We start from the raw sequence: 25,189 nt of genomic DNA on the forward strand, positions 1-25,189 counted from the left end.
AATTCTCCCACGTACATTACTTTTTTAAGAGACATACTACCAGAACTTTTGGAAGATGTGCCTCTTGCAAACAGATATAATATTTGGTTTCAACGTGATGGTGCCCCTGCTCATTTCGGAAATGTTGTTACGGACTTTCTGAACATGACCTATCGTCAGCGGTGGATTGGGCGGGGTGGACCAGTACCGTGGCCCGCACGTTCACCTGACCTCAACCCTTTAGATTTTTTTTTCTGGGGCCATATGAAAGACCTTGTTTACAGCACGCCAGTAGAAAACGAAGAAGACCTTGTGGCAAGAGTGGTTGCTGCAGCAGGTGCCATTCAAGATGATGAAAATGCTTTTATAGCAGTTCGACGGTCCATAATGAAAGGTGCAGACTGTGTAATCAAGTTGAAGGACGGCATTTTGAGCAATTGCTGCATTAGTATCAGTGAACCGATTTGAGTGAAATTAATATTTTTCAATGTAAAATAAAATTTGGAGGAAAGTTATTCTTGTATATTTCTGTAATAAGAACGGTTTTCATGAAATTATAAAAAAAATTAATATTGATCTTTAAATGGTGAAAAGTGGTCATGCATGCAGTACGAAAAAAATTAATTTCTCTGTTATTCTTCGACCAACCTTAATAAATTAGGTATCATTGGAATTGTGAAAAAATTTGCTAACTTTTTTGTCTCTTGTAAATTTCTGTAAAATGGACGGTTTTCGAGATATTCGCCATCAAAAATTTAAAATGGCCGCCATTTTGAAAAATTTCAACGAAAAAATTTTTTTTCATTTTTTATAGTTGAGTCTTTATGGCATAAATATTCATGCCAAATTTCAGATCAATACAACATTTCGTTCTTGAGATAAAAATTTTTAAGTGAAAAAAACAAAATGTCAGCTATAAGGATAACCGCTGAGTTTTGGACACTTCAAATATGACATTTGTAGTCTCCTAGCATCCAGGTACAATACCCTAAAATTCTCGACACTACTTCTGAAACACCCTGTATATCTTCAAATGAAAAAAGAGTTTTGTGGGTTGTCAAAACTCCCTCTGAAAGGGAAACTATTCAACTTATTCTATCTTTTAGTAAAATAACAATGATCATCCATCCATGTATCATCTTCTATACTATAATAAAGGAAAAAAATGGATTATAAACGTAGCCTATACAGGTGTAAAGTATAGGGAAATTATGTTTGACACATTATCGTGTCAGACCTACTGGACTGATTAGCTTGAAATTTTGCATATAGATTCTTGCCTAACCGAGGGTGGTTATAGACCAATTTTAAATTCTTCAAGATTTGATTACATCAAGTTTTCAGTTTGTCAAGTTTTCAATTATTTGTCATGCTTCCAGTTTGTATGGAAGCAGCAGAAGATTTCTCTTAAAAGGGAAATTAGAAGATAGTATGATTGGGGATCCTTTTCGAATGATAAAAACTGGTTTTCCGTCACACCCAAATTTTTTCCGCCATTTTGAATCCATCTTCTTTTTTTAATTGAAAGGTGGTCATACTGATTTACTTGAAATGCAGCATATAAATTCTTAATCAACCAAGGATTCTTAAAGGCCTATTTTGAATTATTCTAGATTTCATTACGTCAAGTTTTAAGAAAGACCCTTGCAAAGCACTGGTTACCTGCTAGTTATAAATATAAATTATTATAAAATTAAACTTATACAAAAATTTATATTGAACAAAGAACACTCTTTGAAGAGAGGTGAACGTAGTTGAGATCAACTTTCAACTTTCAACTTTCAACTTTCAACTTACCTCACTAAGAATCACCACGTGGTTATAATCTCCATAGATAGTTAATCGAAGCTCTCTTATAAGACCATACCGACGACCCAAGGTTCCTTCTGCAACACCTTTACTGTTAAACGCTCCTGAAATGGAATTATTTTGTGAATTTGAAGTTTGTTTCATGTTTTTACGGAAGTTTTATTATCAATCTATTTAAATTCGAAATTGTTTGTGGTTAGAACATAATCATTACAGTGAATCTTATCGCTTTTAGTTCCCCCCCCCTCTCTCTCTCTCTCTACCCAACTCTGTCCATTCTCTCTACCCAACTCTCTTTTGGTAGAGAGTTAGTGGGGAGGATATTTTTAATATTCTTTCCGAAGAATGGACATTGATATGTCCAAAGCTCCGCTAATTTATGTAGATGCATAACAATATAATTATCCATAGTTATTATATTACAAATTGCTTTTTCATATCATATACAGTTCAATAATTATTTTCTTACTCTATATTATGTAAATTCATCTATAATTTTGCTGTATTGTAAGCTATTGTATATAAGTGTATAAGCCAGTATATATTGTAATCTACGATTTAAAATTAGAATTCCGAAATGAAGTTGAATAAAATTAGAAAATGGAATTGGAATTGAATTTATTTTTATCAAATATATAACAAATATATATTTTTTATCAATATAAATAAGATAACAGCTATCAAATATATAATAAATTTTCAATAAAAATAAAAATGAAAATAGAAATAAAAATAAATTTAATTCCAATTCAATTCTATAATTCCATTTTCTAATTTTATTCTACTTCATTTCGGAATTATAATTTAAATCTCCTCTTTTCTATCAATTCATAATATACACCTTCCTTATCCATAACTCACTCAAATTTGAAATCTCCCGCTTGAAATAACCCATCATGGCCCACCAACTAATCCCATAATGCTCCTTCAATCAGTGCACCTCCGTTCGTCTGTGCTCTATGGTCTACACAACATCTCTACCGCGTCTCTGTGGTCACGACCTTTAGAATGTTCAAATCTGCACCACTTCACTTCCTGGTTGATTGACAAAGGGGGCCCAGCTCCCGAAAATTTTCTTTTAAATGTAAGTTTTTAAGTGTTTTTAAACTATCTGTGTCATGTGTATCCTGTTTATATTAATATTATAAAACTTTAAAGTGTTTTCTGACACTTTGAAGTTTGTAATATAAATTAAAACAGGAGACACAGATATAAATAGATTGAAAACACTTTAAGACTTACATTAGAAATGGGGGAAATTTTCGGAGACTGAGTCTCCTTCCTCAACCGAGCAGACTCAAAGTCAGACTCAAAGTCTGCTCGGTTGAGGAAGGAGACTCAGTCTCCGAAAATTTCCCCCATTTCTAATGTAAGTTTTTAAGTGTTTTCAATCTATTTATATCTTGTGTCTCCTGTTTTAATTTTTATAGATATGCTATTTTTATTGAGCAGATCCCAACTAAAACAATACACAACTCAAAAATGTCCAAGTATAAGAGAGATCAGCGCATAACTAATGAAGAATCATTAACTCTTCAAACCATTTATAATTTTGTCGTCTTCCATGTTCTCAAATTTTATCAACTCACCCACAACAATATAGCCATCATCTGTTCGTGGTAATCTTTCCGATTCTGGCAAAGGGTTCTTCGGAAGTACTTCTACTGATGTATTGCAAAATATGTATGATGGATGTTCTGCATTGCCACTTCGAAATAAATACCTGAAAAATTACCATTAACATCTTTTATTGTCACTATTTTTATCTGAGAATGGATGATGGTGGAAACATGATTGTAATAAAGCTACAACTACACAAAGTTAGTTGACTGTCTACTAACGTTGACAACTACCAACATTGCCTACAGTTCAGAAGAGTTTTTTTTGCAATGAAATGGAATCGTTCGAAATAATGGATTATAATAAATAATTCACACCACACCGATCACCAGTTCTACTTTGTCAGAGTTTTAAATACCGACAGATGTGTTCCTGTACCATAATACAGAGTGATTAAAAAAGAATACCACAACTTTGAAATTCTGTATTTTATCAAGGAAACATAATAGAAACTTGGGTTGTAAATCAAAATGAAGAGTATTAAAATAAGTTTCTTCCCACTAGAAAACAAGTTCACAAATGTTCAATGTGACCTCCTCCAGACACTCGAGTGATATCAATACGATACTCGAACTTGTTCCACACCCTCAGTAGAATATCGGGTGTAACAGTTTAAGTATAGCTGCTGTTATTTCTTCTTTGAGCTTGTAACATATTTAATTTGGATTGATTAATAAGAATCTCCAGCTAAAATATTAATAGGTCTAAGTAAAGTAACTGGCTAATATCGCCAAAGAGATAACATAAAGATTAGATAATATCAGATTGTCCTGGCTAAACTGTACAACAGCCTAAGAGGAATTGAAATAATTTTCTGCTAATATATAATAAAAATTCATTGAAAAATATATATTTTCTTGACAAATAAAATTTAATTGATTATATTCTAAGCAACAATGAACAGTACTTAATATTACAGTACATCAGATACCCGTTAACAACTATCCTCCATAGAAGGCAGTGGCAAGGCAGAGTATCGGCAACGCTATTCTCCTCTATCTCCCTTCAATTCCATTATAACGTGGACCTCACTGTATAAGCATTCAAAATTCAAAAATCTACGTTGTGACAATAATAATTAATAATAAAGGGCAGCTTAACACTATATTAAAACAGCATCAACATTCTGGTTGAAGAATAATATCTCATCAATCTACGAGAATTTCTCCTCGTTAATCTCGTATTAAGGACTGAACATTATGTGAAATGAACAACTACAAGAGCTGACCTATTTCGGACTATGTGTAACCTTATCTAAATTTGGGAGAGGAATAGCACAAGGTTACCTTATTTTTTCTCTCCCTATCATTTTGATGATGTACTTTTTGCATCAATCATTCAATATAGCCGTGGACACAAATGAAAGAACTTCTTCTGTTTTTCGTTCACAGTAATGAACTAAATACATTGCCAAGGAACAAAACTACACGAAAACAAGATTGTGAATATTTTTCCTCACATGGAAGAATATGCTTGTGTGAGGTTCTAAATCCGCCTATACTATTAAACGAGTAATTTATGTTTATATGTTCATGAATAGTTGACATTAGATCAGCTTCTAACATTTGGACTATTAAACGAGCAATTTCTGTTTATATGTTTGTATTTCACCGGATCTCTAAAACGGCTCTAACGATTCTCACGAAATTCAGAACATATAGTAGGTTCATAATATAAAAATTCGATTGCACTAGGTCTTATCCCTGGGAAAACTCGCTGTAGGATAAAAAACAGCTGATAATAATTATTTCGTCGTCTGTTGATCATGGAAGTGCGGAGTGAGCGAGTTCATGAGTGTGGGACTGTGTCAAAAATATGACTCAGCTGTTGAACTTTTGTAATCATTCAATCAGGTACTTAGTGCCGGTTGCAAAAAAGCCGGTTTATTTTCAATCCTGATTAATTTCAGTAGATCCATCTTTTTGAAATGGTCTTCTCTGACTCACGTGAAATTAATCAGGATTAAAATTTAACCGGCTTTTGTGAAAACGGGCCTTTGTGAGGGAAATTTTTGCATTCCTCTAGGAATTAATCTCAATTTACTGTGATATTAGATAGAACATTTCTGTATGACTATGAATTTTATTATAATTTCTTCTTTTGTAATAATTTTTTTGTGCTTTTGTACTCCAGAGCGAAGCTCGGTCCCCGATATTGGGCTATTGAAGCGCGCTCAATAACTTTCCATAAAGGCTGAACACCTGGTTATAAAAATCTGGTGTGGCGCACTCACACACAACTTTCCTTGCCGTTATGAAAATTGATCACCTGACGCTAGTGTTCACGCGCATCTCAAGTCTACATATAAACAGATCTGAACCAGCTGGTGACAGGACAATAACGCTGGAGACATACGAGGTCTGCTATCTCTTCATAGTGAATGATTTAATAGAATCAACAGTTGCCAACAGTTTGCAATTGGATACCGTAATCAAATTTTCTCGAATTTCGAGCTTATTTTCAATTTTATGTAAAAATGTTATTGAACATTAATTGTAGAGATTCACATGCTCAATCTTTTCCATTCGAAATTTTTTGTTTAAATTGTATCTGAAACCTGATAATTGCGAATCTAAAATCAAACTTTGCATAGATGGGGCGGAGCTCCTGAAATTTTTACTGATATGGGACTTGTTGCAGTAGAGCTTAACGAAGACTATTTTGGGTATAAATTTGATCAGAAACGTTGGAGCCGTTTTCAAAAACCCTGTTTTTGACAACATTTTCTTCAATTTAGCCGCCATCTTGAATTGCATTTGATCGAAATTGTTCGTGTGGGATCCTTACAGTGTAAAGACCTCAAGTTCCAAATTTCAAGTCATTCCGTTGATTGGGAGATGAGATATCGTGTACACAGACGCACATACACTCATACACACACACACACACACACACACACACACACACACCACACACACACACACACACACAACACACACACACACAACACACACACACACACACACCACACACACACACACACACCACACACACACACACACACACACACACACCACACACACACACACACACACACCACACACACACACACACACACCACACACACACACACACACACCAATACCAAAAACCACTTTTTTGGACTCAGGGGACCTTGAAACGTATAGAAATTTAGAAATTGGGGTACCTTAATTTTTTCGGAAAGCAATACTTTCCTTACCTATGGTAATAGGGCAAGGAAAGTAAAAAGTACGAATGAATCAGAAAATGTGATTTCTCAATACCAATATACCAATAGAATATTATTTTATAGCTAATGGTGTGAGCCATCTTAGCCTAAATCCTTGTATGTGACATAATTGGATATTCACTTTCCTTCATAGGGCCACTACAATATTATTGAAATGAAATAAAAATTAACCAGTAACCTTTTTACGGTACCGTAATGCACTTCTAACATACCGTAATGACTATGCCTATTTGCAATTCCATTCATCACCTTTTTATAATCAGTGGCTCTTTGAAAACGAACCACATGTGATCCATATATTGAGATTGCAGACTCCAGAAGAAATTTTTGCCTGTGTAGACTTGCTGCAGAGTGTGACGTTTATAGCCAATGGCCTCCGAGTAGACTGATGCATCCGGATTTTTATGAGGAAAGTAGAGGGCGACCTTTCCAAATTCACTGTCCTGAAAACGTGATGTATTGAAAGTTTTCATTAGAATATTTTTAGCGCAAAAATAGTCTACAATGGCTACATTCTATGAGAAATCTTTTAAAAACCATGTCTAAGGTAAGAACAATCAATATTATCATGTACTGGTAATCATGATACATCATGTTTATATAGTATAAAATTCCTGTAGTAAAAATTTGATAAAATTTATTTCCTTAAATTCCTTAGGTGTGATCCTCTGTCAGACACTATCTTCATAGGCTGTATTATTTTTTCTTGATGAAAGAGAAAAAGAGTATAGATCGTGACAAGACAGAACAAAAAAATCTGGTGTGGCGCACTCACACAACTTTCCTTGTCGTTATGAAAATTGATCACCTGACGCTAGTGTTCACGCGCATCTCAAGTCTACTATTCAAAGATTGAGCCAGCTGGTGACAGGACAATAACGCTGGAGACACACATGAGTCTGCTATCTCTTCATAGTGAATGATTTAATAGAATCAACAAAATTTGCAATTGAATAATCACATTTTCGCGAATTTAAAGCTTATTTTCAATTTTAGGTAAAAATGTTACTGAACATTAATTGTAGAGATTTTCATGCTCAATCTACTCCATTTGATTTTTTTGTTCAAATTGTATCTGAAGCCTGATAACTGGGAATCTAAAATCGAACTTTGCATTGATGGGACAGAGCTCCTGAAATTTTTACAGATATGGGACTTGTGGCAGTTGATAGAGCTTATCGATGACTATTTTAGGTATGAGTTTGATCAAAATCGTTGGAGCCGTTTCTGAGAAAATTGCGAAAAACCCTGTTTTTGACAACATTTTCGCCATTTTAGCCGCCATCTTGAATTGCATTTGATCGAAATTGTTCATGTCGGATCCTTATAGTGAAATGACCCTAAGTTCCAAATTTCAAGTCATTCCGTTGATTGGGAGATGTGATATCGTGTACACAGACGCACATACACTCATACACACACCACACACACACACACACACACACACACCACACACACACACACACACACACACATACAGACCAATACCAAAAACCACTTTTTTGGACTCAGGCGACCTTGAACGTATAGAGATTTAGAAATTGGGGTACCTTAATTTTTTTCGGAAAGCAATACTTTCCTTACCTATGGTAATAGGGCAAGGAAAGTAATATACACACCTGTATATATTAGAGACATAAATAAGTACAGATGGAAATAATTGAAGTTGCATTTGTTCAAATGCTAATTAATGAATAATTATTATTAAACGAAATTCCAATTAGATGCTGTAATCACCTCGAAGACTCCGGCTGCTGCAAATATTGACAACAGGGTAAACAACTAGATGGAAATCGATGAGATTCCGATATTCCCGGGCTGACAAATAATTTTTGTATAGTAGCGCTCATCGAATTTCCATCTAGCTGTTTACCCTGTTTCAATATTTGCAGTAGCAGAAGTCTTCGGGGTGAACCACAGCATTTAATTGGAATTTCGTTAGATAATAATTATAAATAGGTATTTCATATACATAGCCATAACAGACATTTTGCTATAAATTAGTCATTATTGTCTAATGTACTAGTTTAAAAGATTTTAATGTTCTGTTACTTCTGGCCAAGATTACTAATAAGGGAAGCCAAGTGACAATATGATAAATTAATGGTCCTCATGATTTTTGTAACAATATAAATTAACGGTTTACAATTTATTTGCATCCATAAGGTATAGGTTTTTTTTAAAAAAATTGCTCATATTTGGAAATAATATAATATATTATTCTCTCATCACCAGCGCTTATGGTAGTAGATGTTTGTAAAAATAAAATCTGTAAATTACGTTTAGTTATGGGTAAATGGATAAGTTTGAGTTTGAGTTTCTTTTCGCGTTTTAAAATTTTCAATTATTAATACAGTATTTTCAGTTATTAGTGATGATTCAGTGAAGTATTATTATTTAATTTGGTTTTCAACTTTCCTAAATTCTAAATTCCTAGTTTATAAATATTTTGGACTCAAAATTGACAAAAAACGTGTAGTGTAAACATAACCTATTTTGGACAATTTCTATCTAAATTTGGGAAAGGAACAGTTTTGGGCTTTGAGCCTGTTGTTCCTTCCCCAATCATTCATAGTTGAGATGATTGTATCTATAATGTATAAATAAATAAATAAATAACAGTTTAGTTGAATATTTATTTATTTCATTATTTAATATAATATTATTACAAAATATACAATATACGGTAATTAAGAAATATTATTTCTTACAATAATTATTGTAAGAAAGTTCATAGTTGATCACAAAATTATTGGGTAACGTATGAGATGTAGGCCTAATTGGTTTTCTGGTCACTAAACTTGTGATTCATAGTCTGTTGAAGCCTTTCAAATTACAGTTGGAAAAGTGAATTTTTAACTTATCAAACAACATTACTACTAAAAACGCTTCACTTGAATGGGCTACTTTTATAAATTAATAAAACAGTATTGAAACTTGAAGTACCCTTCATTATTTAAAATATTCATCAATAATTTAATATGCGTATATTTTTAAATAATAAAGGGTAGGCCTATTTCAAGTTTCAATATTATTTATTAACATTACTACTGTATTAAGAACATTAAAATTATCTACCTTCAGTTCTGTACTTTTCCTTTCAATGAAGATTGAGTACTACATTTTGGAATAAAGGTGGTTTGTGAATCCATACCTACTTTGACTTTAGCTTTATTACAATATCTGGAATTGAAAAAATGCAAATTCAATCAGTCAATATGAGTGGAATAATATTAATATATTAGGTTACTACTCATTCATGCATGGTAATTAAGAAGTCGAACAAAATAGTATATTATAGAGAAAGACGGTACGGTACCCAAAGATATTCATTCATTTCTCATATTTGTAGTTTTATTACAATCGTTATAACTTTTAAGTGAAAAAACAGTCACATTCTTTGATGTGGCGACGTCCGTTTCGTGCTGGTATTGCACATTTTCAAGCCAAGCAGAAACTCAGATTCTTGTCGTAGTTTTAGCTATTATGTATGCTATGTATACAGTATTATAAAATATTGTGAATTAAGAAAAAAATCTAAATATAATAATGCAAAGATTTGAGGTACATGTCGACTTTGAGTAACCTGGCTTTTTTACATGAATTAAATACACAAATATAAAATTTATTTATTTATTCACAAAGGAAACTTTCTACAAGTATGTTAAGCTTATAATGATGAGGGGATCAATTAATACGGTACAAACCACGGTTCTATTTATTATGATTTCACGAATGGACCAATGGAGAGATGAAGAGCTGCAATAAAACTTAAATATAGGCCTAAATAGAATAGGATAATAGAATGTAATAATTTCAATTTGTTTTATTTGGAAAAAAGTAGGTACAGAAAGTATCAAACCAAATTTTTTGAAAGTTTTTCTTGAATAAGTTTCCCTGATGAAAAATAAAAATGATTTAACAAATCTCAAATTATTGGTTTGTTTTTTCAGATAGATTTCTACTATGCAGGTTTCATGTCTAGTGAGATCGGACTCCCCAAATCTATATATATATATATATATATATAATATATATATATATAATATATATATATATATATATATAAGCGAAATGGCACTCACTGACTGACTGACTCACTCACTCACTCACTCGCAAAACTAAAAATCTACCGGACCAAAAACGTTCAAATTTGGTAGGTATGTTCAGTTGTCCCTTGAGAGGCGCACTAAGAACGTATTTGGAAAAATTTACAAAGATACGCCCAAAGTCTGCGTTTTTTTTGAACAGAAAATGATCAAATTTAGTACAGAAGCTCAGCTAGGGTGTAATAATGTTGTGTTGGAAGGAATTTGCAAGAACGTCAAAGATACGCCTAAAGTTAGTGTTTTTCCAGCGTTTTTATTTTTTGCTTTTCTCAGATTTATCGAGAACAAATGAACAGAAATTGTTCAAATTTAGTGCAGAAGCTAAGCTAGGGTAATAATGTTGTGTTACAAGGAATTTGAAATAACGCAAAAGATAAGCCCAGAATCTGCGTTTTCCAGCGTTTTTTGCGCTTTCTCAGCTTTATCGAGAACAAATGAACAGAAAATGTTCAAATTTACTACAGATGCTCAGCTGGGGTGTAATAATGTTGTGTTGGAAGGAATTTGAAATAACGCCAAAGATACGCCCAAAATTAGCGTTTTTTTATCAGTTCTTTCATCAAGTATAATAGACAGAAAATGTTCAAATTTGATACAGAGGTTTAGCAAGAGCCTAAAAATTTTGTGATGAGGTGACCTTAATATTTCATCAAAGATACGCCCAAAATCAGCGTTTTTCCAACGTTTTTCTCAGCTTTTCTGCGTTTTCTCAGTACTTTGACTTTCTGATGGAATGAAGTATGCTCAAATGAAAAATGCAGGCGAACAAAGCGAACCCGCTGATCTAATTTTTGGACGATCCAGTCGGGGGTCCAGGGGGCGGAGTCCCCTTGCTAGACGGATATGGCGAACGAAGCGAGCCTGACGGCTAGTTGAATGATAATTTGAAGGGTGAACCCAAGTACTCATAATAAATTATAGATGTTTTCTCCACTCACTATCAAAATTTGTCTTCTACGTTCTGGAACAGAATACCCTGAGGCTACTATAAGTATAACTTGGGATAGGGAACACTGCAATAGAAACGGTCCATCAGTATTTTCAAACGTCTTCTACATAAATCTTCTGTATCTGTTGCTCTGCAAGCGTTCAAATATTTCTTCTGCTAACTTATGTAATTCATAACAGATGACATTCACTACAAACAATACTTACATGGTCTTTTTCCAAGTGGCAAACCAGGGTGGATATGAAATAATGCAGTAACCAATCAACTGGTTTCGCAGTGTGGAACATCAATAAGAATTGAGCAAATTGTGGCAAGTCAACCGACTTGAATAATTTTCCTGTAAAGAAATCCAGTTTCACCAGAAGGTTAAATTTACTCAAACTTTTGCAATACCGTCGACCGGGGTGACTTTGCGGGAAAATATTCAAATCAGTTTATCTCCGATCTCTGTTATCCAAAATCAATGTTCAACATTGATAGCCGTAGCCCTGATCATTATCGAGGTTTTACAATCGATATCTTGTCGAATCACGATATATTGGTTGAATTATCGACATAAAACTGAACTGCTTGCTTCATCTTGTAATTTCCTTGTCGGAAAACTTTCGTAAAAAACTTAAAAGATTTATGATATCGGTGAGTATTATTTTGGCCTTTTTATTATCTATCAATTGGTATAGGTATAAAAACACTTCATTTACATGGGCTACTTTCTAAATTAATAAAACAATATAAAAATCTTAAAGCACCCTTTATTTAAAAAAAAACTTTAAAATAGTTTAACAACTAGTTTCGGTGATCACACCTTATCTTCAGGTTATGAAATGAAATAAAATTCAATAAATGTTCACTGATTGATACAAAATGAACATATGAACATTGGTAATAAAAGTAATGAATTGAATGTAAAAGAAGAATTTTATATCTATAAATCTGCAAAATTGAATAGGAATAATTTAATGAATAAAATCCAATTTGACTTAAATAATCCTATTTTTGATAAAATTAGAAGTGAATAAATAAAATTCAAAATTTTAAAAAATATAAATTTAAAATTTAAATTTAATAACTTTAACCAGAATAAATTAATCATATGAAATCAAGCATATATGTTCATTTTGTATCAATCAGTAAATTTGTTTACAATTTGTAAATTTCTATCATTTATTGAATTTTATTGACAATGGTGTGATCACCGAAACTAGTTGTTAAACTATTTTAAAGTTTTTTTTTTAAATAAATAAGGGTGCTTTAAGATTTCCATATTGTTTTATTGGTATAGGTATCTATAATATCCATAGTTGGACTGGTTAGGGTTCTGTTACTAATTGAATACAACGAGGTCACTTTTAGGTTAAAATTGGGGTGACTTTGTTCCACTATAAAAATTGTGATATTATGCAGGATATGTTGCAAATACAATTCAAAATATGATAAATATAATGTATTATACCCAATAAAACAAAATATTCACCTTGCTTGAGATGAATACGATTTAAATATTCATTTTTAGCTGATTCTGCAGCTGGAGCCAACATGCCTTGACGCTAAAAGAGATCTTTAGGCAGCAGAAACTGAAATATTTTTCAAAGAAAAATTTGTTATTTTTTGAAGTGGATTTCATTTGTTTTCAATGTAATTATTAACTTGAAGGTTCAGTTGGTTTCACTTTGTCTACCTCTTGAAAATGAACTTTTTTCAAAGTGGGACAAAGTCACCCCAACCCTGGTTGACATTGTCTCTTAACTTCAAAAAATATATCTTTGTTGAAGTGGAGAAAAATACTAACTTTTATAATGATAAATACTCTTCAAACATTGCAGAGCACAATAATAGTTATTTGTGCAACTAGTGCGCAAAGTGACAGTTTGCTGCACCGAAAGAAATGTTTACGCCCGAGCCGTAGGCGAGGGCGGAATGGTTTCTTGAGTGCAGCAAACGAACTTTGTGCACATATTTCACATTAAATTTTTCCTACAGTTATCATTGAATGTGAAAAGTGGGTAATTATGGGTAAAATTCCCTGAAATCCATCAAATGTTTTTCTGTGTAATTTTATTATTAATAAAAACCTTAATTTATTTAAAAATGAATAATAATAATTTAATTATATGAATAGTAATTCAATTGAAAATTCATCTGACTACTTGGAGGGGGTTTATGTTATGTAAGCATTGAAATGACTATAATGAAGGCACATAATGGCAAGGCAACACTGTTCTCCACTGCCATTATAACGTGGGCCTCACTATACCACTGTCAGTGTAACCAACTTAATTTTGATTTTGCTGCACTGGTGCTCCATTAACCTACTAACTATTTTGCGTTGTCATGTTGCAAGTCTGGAGTTCGCAAAGTACTCACTTTGCGCACTAGTGCGGAAAAGAGATTCTTTGCGGCCTGCAATCAGTGCAGAAATGCTCACTTTTCAAGGTATCTGTTGGAGAAAAATATTACAACTCAAGTATTAAATGCAAGCGGTTTAAAATCTCAACTCCCCGAAATTGGGACACAGTCACCCCGATTTACCGGTACTTTTACTAATATTTCCTTAGGCTTTAGCCTATACTCACCGATAAACCCCAAGTTGCAGAAGTCTATCACAACCCAGGACTCTTTCGTAGCTGTTTCCTCATGTGCAGCTTTCACCATAATAGTTGCAAAATTAGGTATTGCAAGAATATCGTCTTCCAGTTGGACATAGTACTTGGATTTTGTATGCGAGTACATCATCAGGTAGGCGAAGTCCAGGTTTTGCTTAGTACGCCAATGAAACCGGTCAGTGGGTTCATTCAAATAATTTGTTTTGATTTTAGACAGATCGGGATAGAACGATGCTGCAGGAACAATCACCTCTATCAGCCCTGAATCTAAGTGCGGTTGAAAGCTGCAAGCATAAAAAAGGTGAGATAAACAAATTTCACATAAAAAAAAAACAAAATATCAATGAAAATTATGCTGAGTTTATGAAAATATCATAACAATAAATTAATGAAAATTTGAAAAATTCTCAGCTTATTTGCGAATGTGCGAGTATGAATATTACTCTAGGAAAAATATAAGCCCAAATCATTTGAGTAAATTAAACAGAGCACACTTTTTTGCAGATTACCGTACGTACTTTCTTATCAAGATTTGTCTGTTTCTATTGCAATTCATTGTAAATGATTGAGAAATAATGTGACAAAATAAAATCATAGAGAAATGATGGTACTATATGCTTTCTTATGTATTTCATAGCATTATTCTGTATTTTATTCGTATTAGCATCATGTATTGTTATATTTCCTCCATGATAAAATATAGAAACAAGTAGAGAAATGTATTTATAATATAATATGTATTATAGAAGAGTATTATATAGTAGATATTATAGAAGATTATGCAATAATTAATTCCCCTTGAATTCCATTTTCATCAAAACTAACTATTTTTATATTTCATGAGTTATATTTTTGCTTGTATTTTTCTATTGTTATTTTCTTTACGAGACTGGTGTTGTACTGTTGGAAGTTGAATAAATGAATACCTAACCTATAAACGGTAAAACTCTCAAGTCAAATCATTATCTGTCATTTGCCAAAGTGGCAAAACCTTCTCGAATTTAATAATGTCTGCACTAAGAGCTAGGACTTTTTTCATAATTATTATTGAACGAAGATTCCAATTAAATGCTGTAAATCACCCCGAATACTTCTTCTGGTACAGCAAATATTGACAACAGGGTAAACAGCTAGATGGAATTTCGATGAGCGCTACTATTCAAAAAATATTTTTCAGCCCGGGAAACAGGACTTTACAGCATTTTATTTGGATTTTCGTTCAATAATTATTATCAACTCATTAGCATTTGAATAATTGCAATATCTCAGTAATTTCATCTATTGACTTTTTCCTTATAGGATCTACATTTTAACTACCGTATTCTCTTCTATTATTTTGTGGACAAGACATTATTTTATAGGCCTACTAACTATTCCTTACACGTTCAGTACTTTTCATTGTAGGCTACTATGTGTGCTGATTCAAACATGACTTATATTTATTATTTATTTGCATACTTTATTTTTATCACCAGTAAATACGGTACCACTAGTACGGTAATTCTTTTTTGAGAAACTTTCACAGTTACTGCCCCAGAAATCAGCTATTCCAAACTCCATAAAATTATTTCGTACCGTAATAAGATTAGGCTATATTGCTCCATCTATTAATCCGATCAACTTACTCGTGTTGGATGCTATTTGTTATTTGAAGAATATAGTCCTCATTAGTCTGAAAAGTTGAATTATTCAGTTATATTTTATGTTTAAAATAATTATATTCCATAGATTGATGAAGAAAAGGTTCAACTTTTAAATAATTTGTGCATCCTCTTCAATTATGATAATTATAATACTACGGTATTCAGAAATGGGGATTGTGGAACCTTCAAAAATGCACGAAATAAAGCACTCATAATTTCTCTGGAAAATATATGGTAGGTGTCGTAAAAGGCTGGAAAAATTTTCTCATTTTTACAAAACAACTTTTATCGATACCTTTTCAATCCGAGCTCTGAGATGATACAAGACTACGTTCATACACAAACTGATAACAATAGGGTTTGATAATTTTGGCTGCCCTGATTTGAACGCTTTGGGAATCAATCAATAATATTAATTGGGTCTACATATTGGTCTCATGAATTGGAAATCACTTTTGAAATAGCATTTGAACCCACTTTGGGTTCATTCAAAATTAAACGTTAAAATTAAATTGAACTTTACTAGAATTTTTCTTTTCACTTTTTGTTTAGTTGAGAAGTTGATATTGTGGTAATTATTCATATTAAATGAAAAAGACTAAGAAATTGTGACTAAGAATCTGTGGTTTTTTGACAATTTCTAAGTCTTTTTCATTTAATAGAATATTTATGATTGGTTCTCTAAATTTTTTCATAAATAAGACCTCAAGTATAATTTTTGTATTGCTGTGTTTTATTCGTCAATATGGAATTCTAATTAAGCAATAGAATCCTATAACCTATATGTTTATAGTGATATAATTTACTGACCTCAGCTATAAGCACAATGATAATAGTATTATCTTTTTCTACTTGAGACATGCCATCTAATAGATTCTGCAACGTGGCAAGGACGTAAATTTGATCTTCACGTTTGACTGTCGGTATACCAAATGCTACTGAAACTGAAATAAAAAAATACATGAAATGGATCCATAAAGTTGAAAAACATATGTTAGAAACTGAAAAAAATTGTGATATTTTATATCAAAATTGAAATAGTATGATATTCTATTGAGATAGATCCTTGAATGCTCAATTATTACAGGAGGCCTACTGAGTAAAGATAATACGGTACTGAGTTAGTATGAGCTAAGACTCTACATCTATTCGTATGAATTATTTTGATAGGAAAAGGAGTAAGTTATAAAAACCTAAACACAGCCTAAAATTGTTTTCCAAAAAATAAAAAGTGTTGATTTTAAATCATGAAAATGATTCAACAGATTGAATAAAAACTAAAAATTAACCATTCTAATAACCGTCAATTGGCGGCTTAACGAATTTTGGAAAACGTAGACTTTTAATAAAAAATAGGCTACTTCTATAACTTCTGTAGTGAGGTCCACGTTATAATGGCAGTGGAGAAAGATATAGGAGAAGAACGTTGCCGATCCTCTGTCTTGTGAATGCTTTCTATAGATGGTTTATTGATGTAATATAGCTGTTCATATCTCGTTTAAATTATATTTTATCAAGCAAGAAATTATATTTTTCAATAATTTCTTATTAAATTTTCATAAATAAGATTAAATATTTGTTAATTGATTGTAAAACTCTAAAACGTCAATAGGTACCTACAAATTCGCATGTTTAATTTACTACCAGATAATGTTAAGCAGTTACCATTGAAAACGTTTTGTATTGCTGTTGATAAATGGCTCAAGTCTGAAGCTTTCTATTCTGTTAATGAGTACCTGGAATATTTCAATATATATATGTGTAAATTTGTTCGTTTCTATAGTCCAACTTGTGATATTCTATTTATTATTGACGAAGCCTATTGCTTACATTTGTGTAATGTTGTTTTATGGCCAATGAAATTCTTGATTCTATTAATTCTACATTGTTAAGAGACGATCTGGAAACAGAGCAAAGCGAGAGAGAGAGATAGCGCTATCCGCTTTGTTGAATGATAGACAAGGATAGCAATAGGGTACCATTCGTGATTAAGTGGTAGAGTGGACATTATTGTCCAAACTTCGCGACGTCAACAAAAATAAATACAAGTCATTCTATTCTAATCAAATACTGCCATTATAACGTGGACCTCACTATAGCTTCTATTACCCTATAGGAATAACTATTTCCTAATATGTAGTGATTAAAATATGTTTTTTGTGATAAATTTAGTTATTAAAAATGGAGAGAGAGAAGTTTATAGGGAGAAAAAATAATGGTTTTCTTACCTCCTGTCCGCCCTTTAGACAGAATAAAAGAAGGGTTGATACTGGATGGACTGAGTAGTAGATGAGGTAAGAAGTCATAGCCACTGGGCAGACGCATCATATCAGAGGAATCAATGGGGTTCTTTTGAAACGGCGTCAAGTTTATCACATTGTGTGAAACTGTCTTCGAATTAGTTTGAGTTTCGCTCAAAACTTTAGTTGGGGAATCGTTCGTCAAAGCCTCCAATTGCTGACGTAGGACTTGCACTTCTTCTACTTTTTTTCTGTAGTTGTCATCCAGTTTATTATACTCTGTTTGTGATTCAGCCAGTTGATGAACCAGGTCCGATTCCTGACGCATGTCTGTAACACTTGTAAAAAATTTAGTGAAACATTGAACAATATTATTCTTTGCTACTGTCACTATAGAATCGAGCAGCGAGAATAGTCCATGTAAATGAGATACTAATACCAGTGTAATAAAATATGGACAGAAAAGGTGCAACATATACCGGGTGCGGCAGCGAAACTTCATTTTTTAAAGTGAACGCCATACAGTCAGCTGATGTCGTAGTAGAGCAAATTTGATAACGTTAGAGAGGTCAGATCTTAAAGTTTTCTTCCCGACGAATTTAGCCCCTTTGGCTACCGTCCCGGACCGGGAATCAATTGCTACGTGGGTCACTACGTTAAGACAAACTGCAAGTGCGACAAGACGAAAGAACTGAAGTCCCTCGGCCCATTAGATCACCTGAGAACATTGAGGCAGTGAGAATTTCAATGTTATGATCACCACAGCGTTCTGCGCGCAAACGTGCGTCTGCTCTTAGACTTTCCGATCGTCTTGTGAGACGAATTATTTATCATCATTTCCATCCATACAAGTTGGAAACTGTCCAGGAACTTCCAGAAAGACTCATCTTGATTAGGAGCGATTTGAAGTAGCCAGCCCGATCTCCCTATTTGAACCCTTGTGATTTTTTTATGGGGGTTTTTTAAATCTCTTGTTTATGTGAACCGTCCAAGGACCATACATAATTTTAAAACCAATATCAGGGAAGAAATTGCTAACATAACCCCTGCAAAGCTGGCAGGAGTCATGACAAACGACAGAAATCGGTTTACTCAGTGTATGGAGAATGGGTAACTTCACCTACCTGATTTGATATTCAAAACTAATTGAATCAAAACTTTACATATGTATCTACATTAAAAGAGATAAATACAAACTTTCTGATCCATACAAAGAGTTCCATCTACTTTAAAAAAGGAAGTTTCGCTGCCGCACTCTGTATAAGGTAGCTGATGCAACAAGCTGTTTATTCCGGTAACAATATTAGTACGGGAATTTTTTATTGCATTTTCTAAAAAGATTGAATTCCATTACAAAGTGGTGAATGTGGAATACGTCTTATACCACCCACTCCTTTACAATATACTGCTGCGTACGAGATAAAATCCATAACATCACTTTACTTATATGGGCTAATTTATTCAAATTAATAAAACAATATAAAACTTGTAGTACCCTTTCATTAAAACATTTTAATAAAACGTTTCAAAGTTTTTTAAAATGTTTTAATAAAAGGGTACTACAATTTTTATATTGTTTTTATTAAAATCCATAACTTATATTTTCAAATCAAACTTATAATCAACCTTTTGTTAATGCTGCATGATAGCTAAAGGTAGGCGCACACAGATCGTCATCGAACGGGGACGGCACGCATCGGACGGATCGGATGATTAGATTTGATGCATTGTTTTCAATTGGAGTGCGCATACCTATATGAATGCGGATCCGTCCGATGACGATCTGTGTGCGTCTACCTTAATACCGTACTTTATTACTTGGATAACATACATTATGATATTATATTTGTAAAAGAAATAGACATATTATATGAATAAAAGACATTGGCGACACAGTGAAGATAGTCATTACAAAAAGTCATTACACTGGGCATTTAAAAAATCGACAGTAAAATTAGATATATTGGACACATAATTTGTTGATGTATAGATTTAGGCTCAACATAGAGAAACAATAGCGTAGGTAGATATCCCATGGTATAGGGCTTTTATGTCGCAACTTTTACTGTTATCTCAAGCCGATTACTGTCGATTTTTACTGTTTTGATGGGGTAAGAGTGTATGAAAGCACGGAATAAGCATACCATAAGTAGTGCTTCTTTCCTCTGTGATCAAAGTAAGAGTGTAAAATTATATATACGAGGGTAGGCTGATAACTAATGCACACATGCTTGTAGAGCACAAACTAAATAAACTTGAGAAGCGCGCCTGGTGGCATGTGGAAGTACTATTTCTCCTCTACACGGCTGCGCAGTTTGAAGGCGTTGTGTTCATCCAGTTTGGTTTGGTTAGTGAAAGTATGGCGTCATGTTCTGGTGTTATGTCAACATCAATTAAACAACGCGCTGTTATCGAATTTTTAACTGCTGAGAAAGTGAATCCTAGTGAGATTCATCGTCGTTTAAAGGCTGTTTATTGTGACGATACTGTTGATAGGTCTACCGTGAATCGATGGGTTATAAAATTTCGAGATTGCCAACCTGGAAAAGCCTCAATTGTTGACGAAACATGCAGCGGATGCAAAACAATTCTTTTGACTGTGTTTTGGGATGCTCACAGAGTTTATGTGACTGATTATCTAGAAAGAGGGGCAACAGTAAATTCTGCTCAGTATATAAAGACTCTGAAACACCTCCGACGTCGAGTTTGTCTTGTTAGAGGCAGCCTGGCGCCAATAATCTTGCAACATGACAACTCTCGGCCACACACTTCGTGTGCAACTGAAGAGGCTCTAAGAAACCTGAAGTCTGAACCGATTCCCCACCCTCCGTATTCTCCTAACCTTGCGCCTTGTGATTTTTATTTTTTTCCTCTACTCAAAAGAGACCTGGAGGGAAATCATTACAGCTCGGACAGTGAAGTGAAGGCAGCTGTCGCGTCGTGGGTTCGAGAAAAGTCAGAAGAATTTTTCAGTGACGGAATAAAAAAACTTGTAACACGTTGGGAGAAATGTGTAATGCTTAACGGTGACTATGTAGAAAAATAATACATGATTTTGAAGTTAAAGTTTGTACTTTAATTTATTTTTTACCGAATCTTGCTATTTGCTTTTGTTTGCCTTCTACAAGCATATGTGCATTACTTATCAGCCTACCCTCGTATTAGACACATAATTTGTTGATGTATAGATTTAGGCTCAACCATAGCTTAAGTAGATATCCCATGGTATGGGGCGTTTATGTTGCAACCTTTACTGTTATCTCAAGCCGATTAATGTCGATTTTAACTGTTTTGACCGGGTAAGAGTGTATGAACGGCACAATATGAGAGACTACCAGCCTCATACTGCTTTAAGGAAAGAACTACGTGACTATCAGCTTGAGATAAATGGAGTCAAAACGTTCAAAAACTATATGTGGTACGCGTATTTAAATCACTGTTACTAGTCACTCACCCGTCATGCAGTCATGGAATTCACTGAAACAGGTACTTAGAACTTTCATAAACTATCCAAATTCTTCCAATCTTTTATTTCTTTCAAATAACCACTGTAAATGATGAAAAATACGGAGCAAATAACTAAAACAACATTACAGGGCAGCCCAGTGCTACCAACACTCAGACCAGTCGATTCTAGTCTCCGCGATGTCACCATTTGAAAACACATGCTTTCGACTAGAGTCGAGTCTCTTCTCGACCTGAGTCGCGTATGTGTGAGTTGAGCCTTAATGTTTGGAGATTTTGTTCCACTACTGTGACACATATTCTGTATATTGAATTTTATTTAGAATGAATTTTGTATATGAACTGGATTATGTACTGATGTACTCTGCCTCAAATAAAATCATTGTATCATTGAACCAACTGAGTTTTTGCATATTTCAACTTTTTTCTCAAAAACTACTCACACTACAGCTTCCAGACTAGTTTTATTCAATTTTTCAGATATTTTTCCATATGAATCCAGCATAAGTTTTTCAAAAACTATTCCCCAAACAATTCAGCATCAGTGTATTTCACCAGAGGAACTGAACTCCGGGCGAAATCTTTCACCCTGTATAGCTCGCTAATGAAGCGTTTATGGATATATGTTTATAAGAACTTTTTTCTTATTTTTACCTCTACTATCACGTATTAAATTATTTTACCATAATTAAGAATCATCCTGTATCTTCATTGAAAGAAATAAATACAAACTTTCTGATCCATACAAAGAGTTCCATTTACTTTTGAAAAAGGAATTTTTGCTGCCGCACTCTGTATAAGCTAGCTGATGCAACAAGCTGTTTATTCAGGTAACAATATTATTACGGAAATTTGCATTTTTTTAAAAAAGGTTGAATTCCATTACAACGTGGTAGTGGAAGGAGCATTATACCACCCACTCCTCTACAATAAACTGCTGGGTATGAGACAATAGTATATTACGCTACAAGCACAGAAAGTTAGTGTTACGGTATGAGGATAGTTTCCCGGGTGAGGCTTGCCGAGCCAGGGAATATGTTATCCGAATACACCTTTCTGAGAGACACTCAATATTTTCCGCCACACTACAGGTATAGCTGACGCCAAAACGTTTCGTGGGTCTCTTGTGCGTTCCAACAGTTGATGTTGTCAAGTAGAGTTGTCATCTAGCTTGGCTTAGATGATGATTTTCAAATCAAAAGAAACAATAAATAGATGCATTGCATCTATTACACCATGTGACCCACGAAGCCGCTTAACTTTTTGACATCAGTTATATATAAGAATAATAAATTGAATAAGAATGTTTTAGGAGGGGGGGAAACTTTGATGTTTCATATCTCAAGAACCAGATGTCGTAGGGTACTCAAAGTGGGGTGGAAATTTCCAATCTCACCTTCCTGAACACAATGCACCATATGGTACACAGTTGTCCAAACACATTTAAAAAAAAATTAGAGTACCCTTTCCGGCCTTAGCCGGAAAGAAACCTGTTCTGACGTCAGACAAGAGTCATCTGCAAACAATGTCTTTTAGATCTACGTAGGGACTGGAAAACAGCTGCTTTCTGTGCAGTGTGGCAAAAAATCCATAACTTATATTTTCAAATCATAACTTATGAATCAACCAACTGACCTATTCTTGATGAAAGTGTGAAAAGACTGGAAATACCAAAAAGGAACATAAACCCGTACAGAATTGGTTGTTTTCGAGTAAGTGGTATCCTGAGTATGGCCTCCAAGAAACTCATTTCCGTACTGGGAAAACAATTTATTATAGTATCAGTCAAGTAGATATCGGAAAAATATGAGAACCGTAGGGAAATATCAGGGCTACACTTATCATGCAACAGTCCGATCCCACTCCAAGATCTGATCACGGATGATAATGTCCTATAGTGAGATCCACGTTATAATGGCGGCAGTGTTTGATTATTTAGCAATAGTATTGCTATCCTTGTCTATCATTCAACAAAGCGGATAGCGCTATCTCTTTCTCGCTTTGCTGTGTTGTCAGATCCTCTTTTAACAATTTATAATTAATAATTAATTAACACAATATTTGATCTTGATTATGTAAATTAACGTCGAGCGCTTAGCTCTAGGGACAAACTAATTCCGCTAGATCGCTCCAGCTGTACTATTCACTTGCTGCCCGAGCATAGCAGGCATATAACCGTGCTTTAAAGGTACACATACCAGCGGCTATTATTGTGTCTATAAAAGAAGTTTCAGCATCAAATTTATTCATCAAGAACAGCGCTACAAGTTGTTATGAATTTGAAGTCTATAGAACGAACATTGAATGTGAAGAAGGAGTTTAAAATGCATAAAAATTAATTTTTTTCAGATTTTCAAAAACAAAGTTGACGTAATTTTTGCTATATTGAAGAGGAGACTTGCATATTTTTCTCAAATTTTTCTGAACAGTAGTTTTTGTAGGGTATGTGTACCATCTGCCTCAAAAAAGTGACTTTTGAAGCCCTATTGTTAGGTTGTTAGGTAACAGAAGCTGATAAAAATATTTCAATTGCATAGATTATGTCCTAAGACCCTGTCCAATAGATTAGAAAAAGAAAAAAATAATAAAAAAAAATATTGAATGCACAACCTTAATTACCGGTACGAAATTATTAAAAAATATAATTTATTGTCTAATATAATTTATTATTTTAAACGAGAATGAACAGTTAATATTACATCAATAAACCTGTATCAGCTACCGTCTACAGAAGGCATTGACAAGACTGAGGATCGGCAACGTTTTTCTCTTATCTTTCTTCACTGCCATTATAACGTGGACATCACTATAGAAAGGAGCACGCCACACATGTCAGTCATGTGATTTGTCCCAACATCACCCCTCCACACCGCACAAATATCGGACATGAGTAGGATCGGAAAGCTGTATGATGTGTGGCCCGTGCTTTATAGGCTACTGTTGCTGTACTAATAGGTAATTTGTTTTGGCATTAAATCTGAAAAATAATATTGTAATAGAAATTACCAGGCCTTTTTTCAAAGTTTCCAAAGATTAAATAAAAATCTTGAAAACATTGGTCTAGGCTGTATTTTATCATAAATAAGTGGTCTAAGCTATAGTGAGGTCCACGTTATAATGGCAATGGAGAAAGATAGGAGAAAACCGTTGCTGAAACTCTGTTTTGTCAATCTTGTTGTACACATTTATTTCCATGTTATTTTATTGTAATTGTATAACTGAACAAATGTATTTTATTGTAATTGGTATTATATTGTATTGTTGAAGTTTCCAATTGCCATTTTTTATGTGCCCAAAGGGATAAAAAACATTCTTATTCTATGCCTTCTATAGACGGTACGGTAGGTGAACAGGTTTATTGATATAATATAAACTGATCATTCTCGTTTAAAATAATCAATTTTATTTTATTAAGCAAGTTATTATATTTTTCAATAATTTCATAATGAATTTACATAATTAAGATCAAAACTTTTGTTAATTAATTATTGATTCTACATTGTTAAAAAACGATCTGGAAACAGAGCAAAGCGAGAAAGAGATAGCGCTATCCGCTTTGTT

At 33.5% G+C, this 25,189-nt stretch overlaps 1 protein-coding gene across 2 annotated transcripts in view; it reads right to left on the minus strand.

Moving 5' to 3' along the window:
- Window positions 1-25,189, minus strand: part of LOC111052536 (alpha-1,3-mannosyl-glycoprotein 4-beta-N-acetylglucosaminyltransferase B) — a 34,465-nt gene that overhangs the window by 6,212 nt on the left and 3,064 nt on the right. Inside the window, exons 2-10 of one of the 2 annotated variants that reach the window (XM_039430050.1) lie at window positions 23,264-23,385; window positions 18,152-18,493; window positions 16,734-16,867; window positions 15,906-15,952; window positions 14,251-14,564; window positions 11,884-12,014; window positions 6,869-7,062; window positions 3,378-3,511; window positions 1,777-1,892 (exon numbers count right to left, since the gene is read on the minus strand). In XM_039430050.1, the coding sequence (XP_039285984.1) occupies window positions 1,777-1,892; window positions 3,378-3,511; window positions 6,869-7,062; window positions 11,884-12,014; window positions 14,251-14,564; window positions 15,906-15,952; window positions 16,734-16,867; window positions 18,152-18,493; window positions 23,264-23,378 (1,527 nt within the window). In that variant the 5' untranslated portion in view covers window positions 23,379-23,385. The remainder of the gene's footprint in view (window positions 1-1,776; window positions 1,893-3,377; window positions 3,512-6,868; window positions 7,063-11,883; window positions 12,015-14,250; window positions 14,565-15,905; window positions 15,953-16,733; window positions 16,868-18,151; window positions 18,494-23,263; window positions 23,386-25,189) is intronic. The other variant, XM_039430051.1, reaches the window with a different exon arrangement.

The sequence above is a fragment of the Nilaparvata lugens genome, chromosome 6 (assembly GCF_014356525.2).
Source record: "Nilaparvata lugens isolate BPH chromosome 6, ASM1435652v1, whole genome shotgun sequence".
NCBI classification, from domain to species: Eukaryota; Metazoa; Arthropoda; class Insecta; order Hemiptera; family Delphacidae; genus Nilaparvata; species Nilaparvata lugens.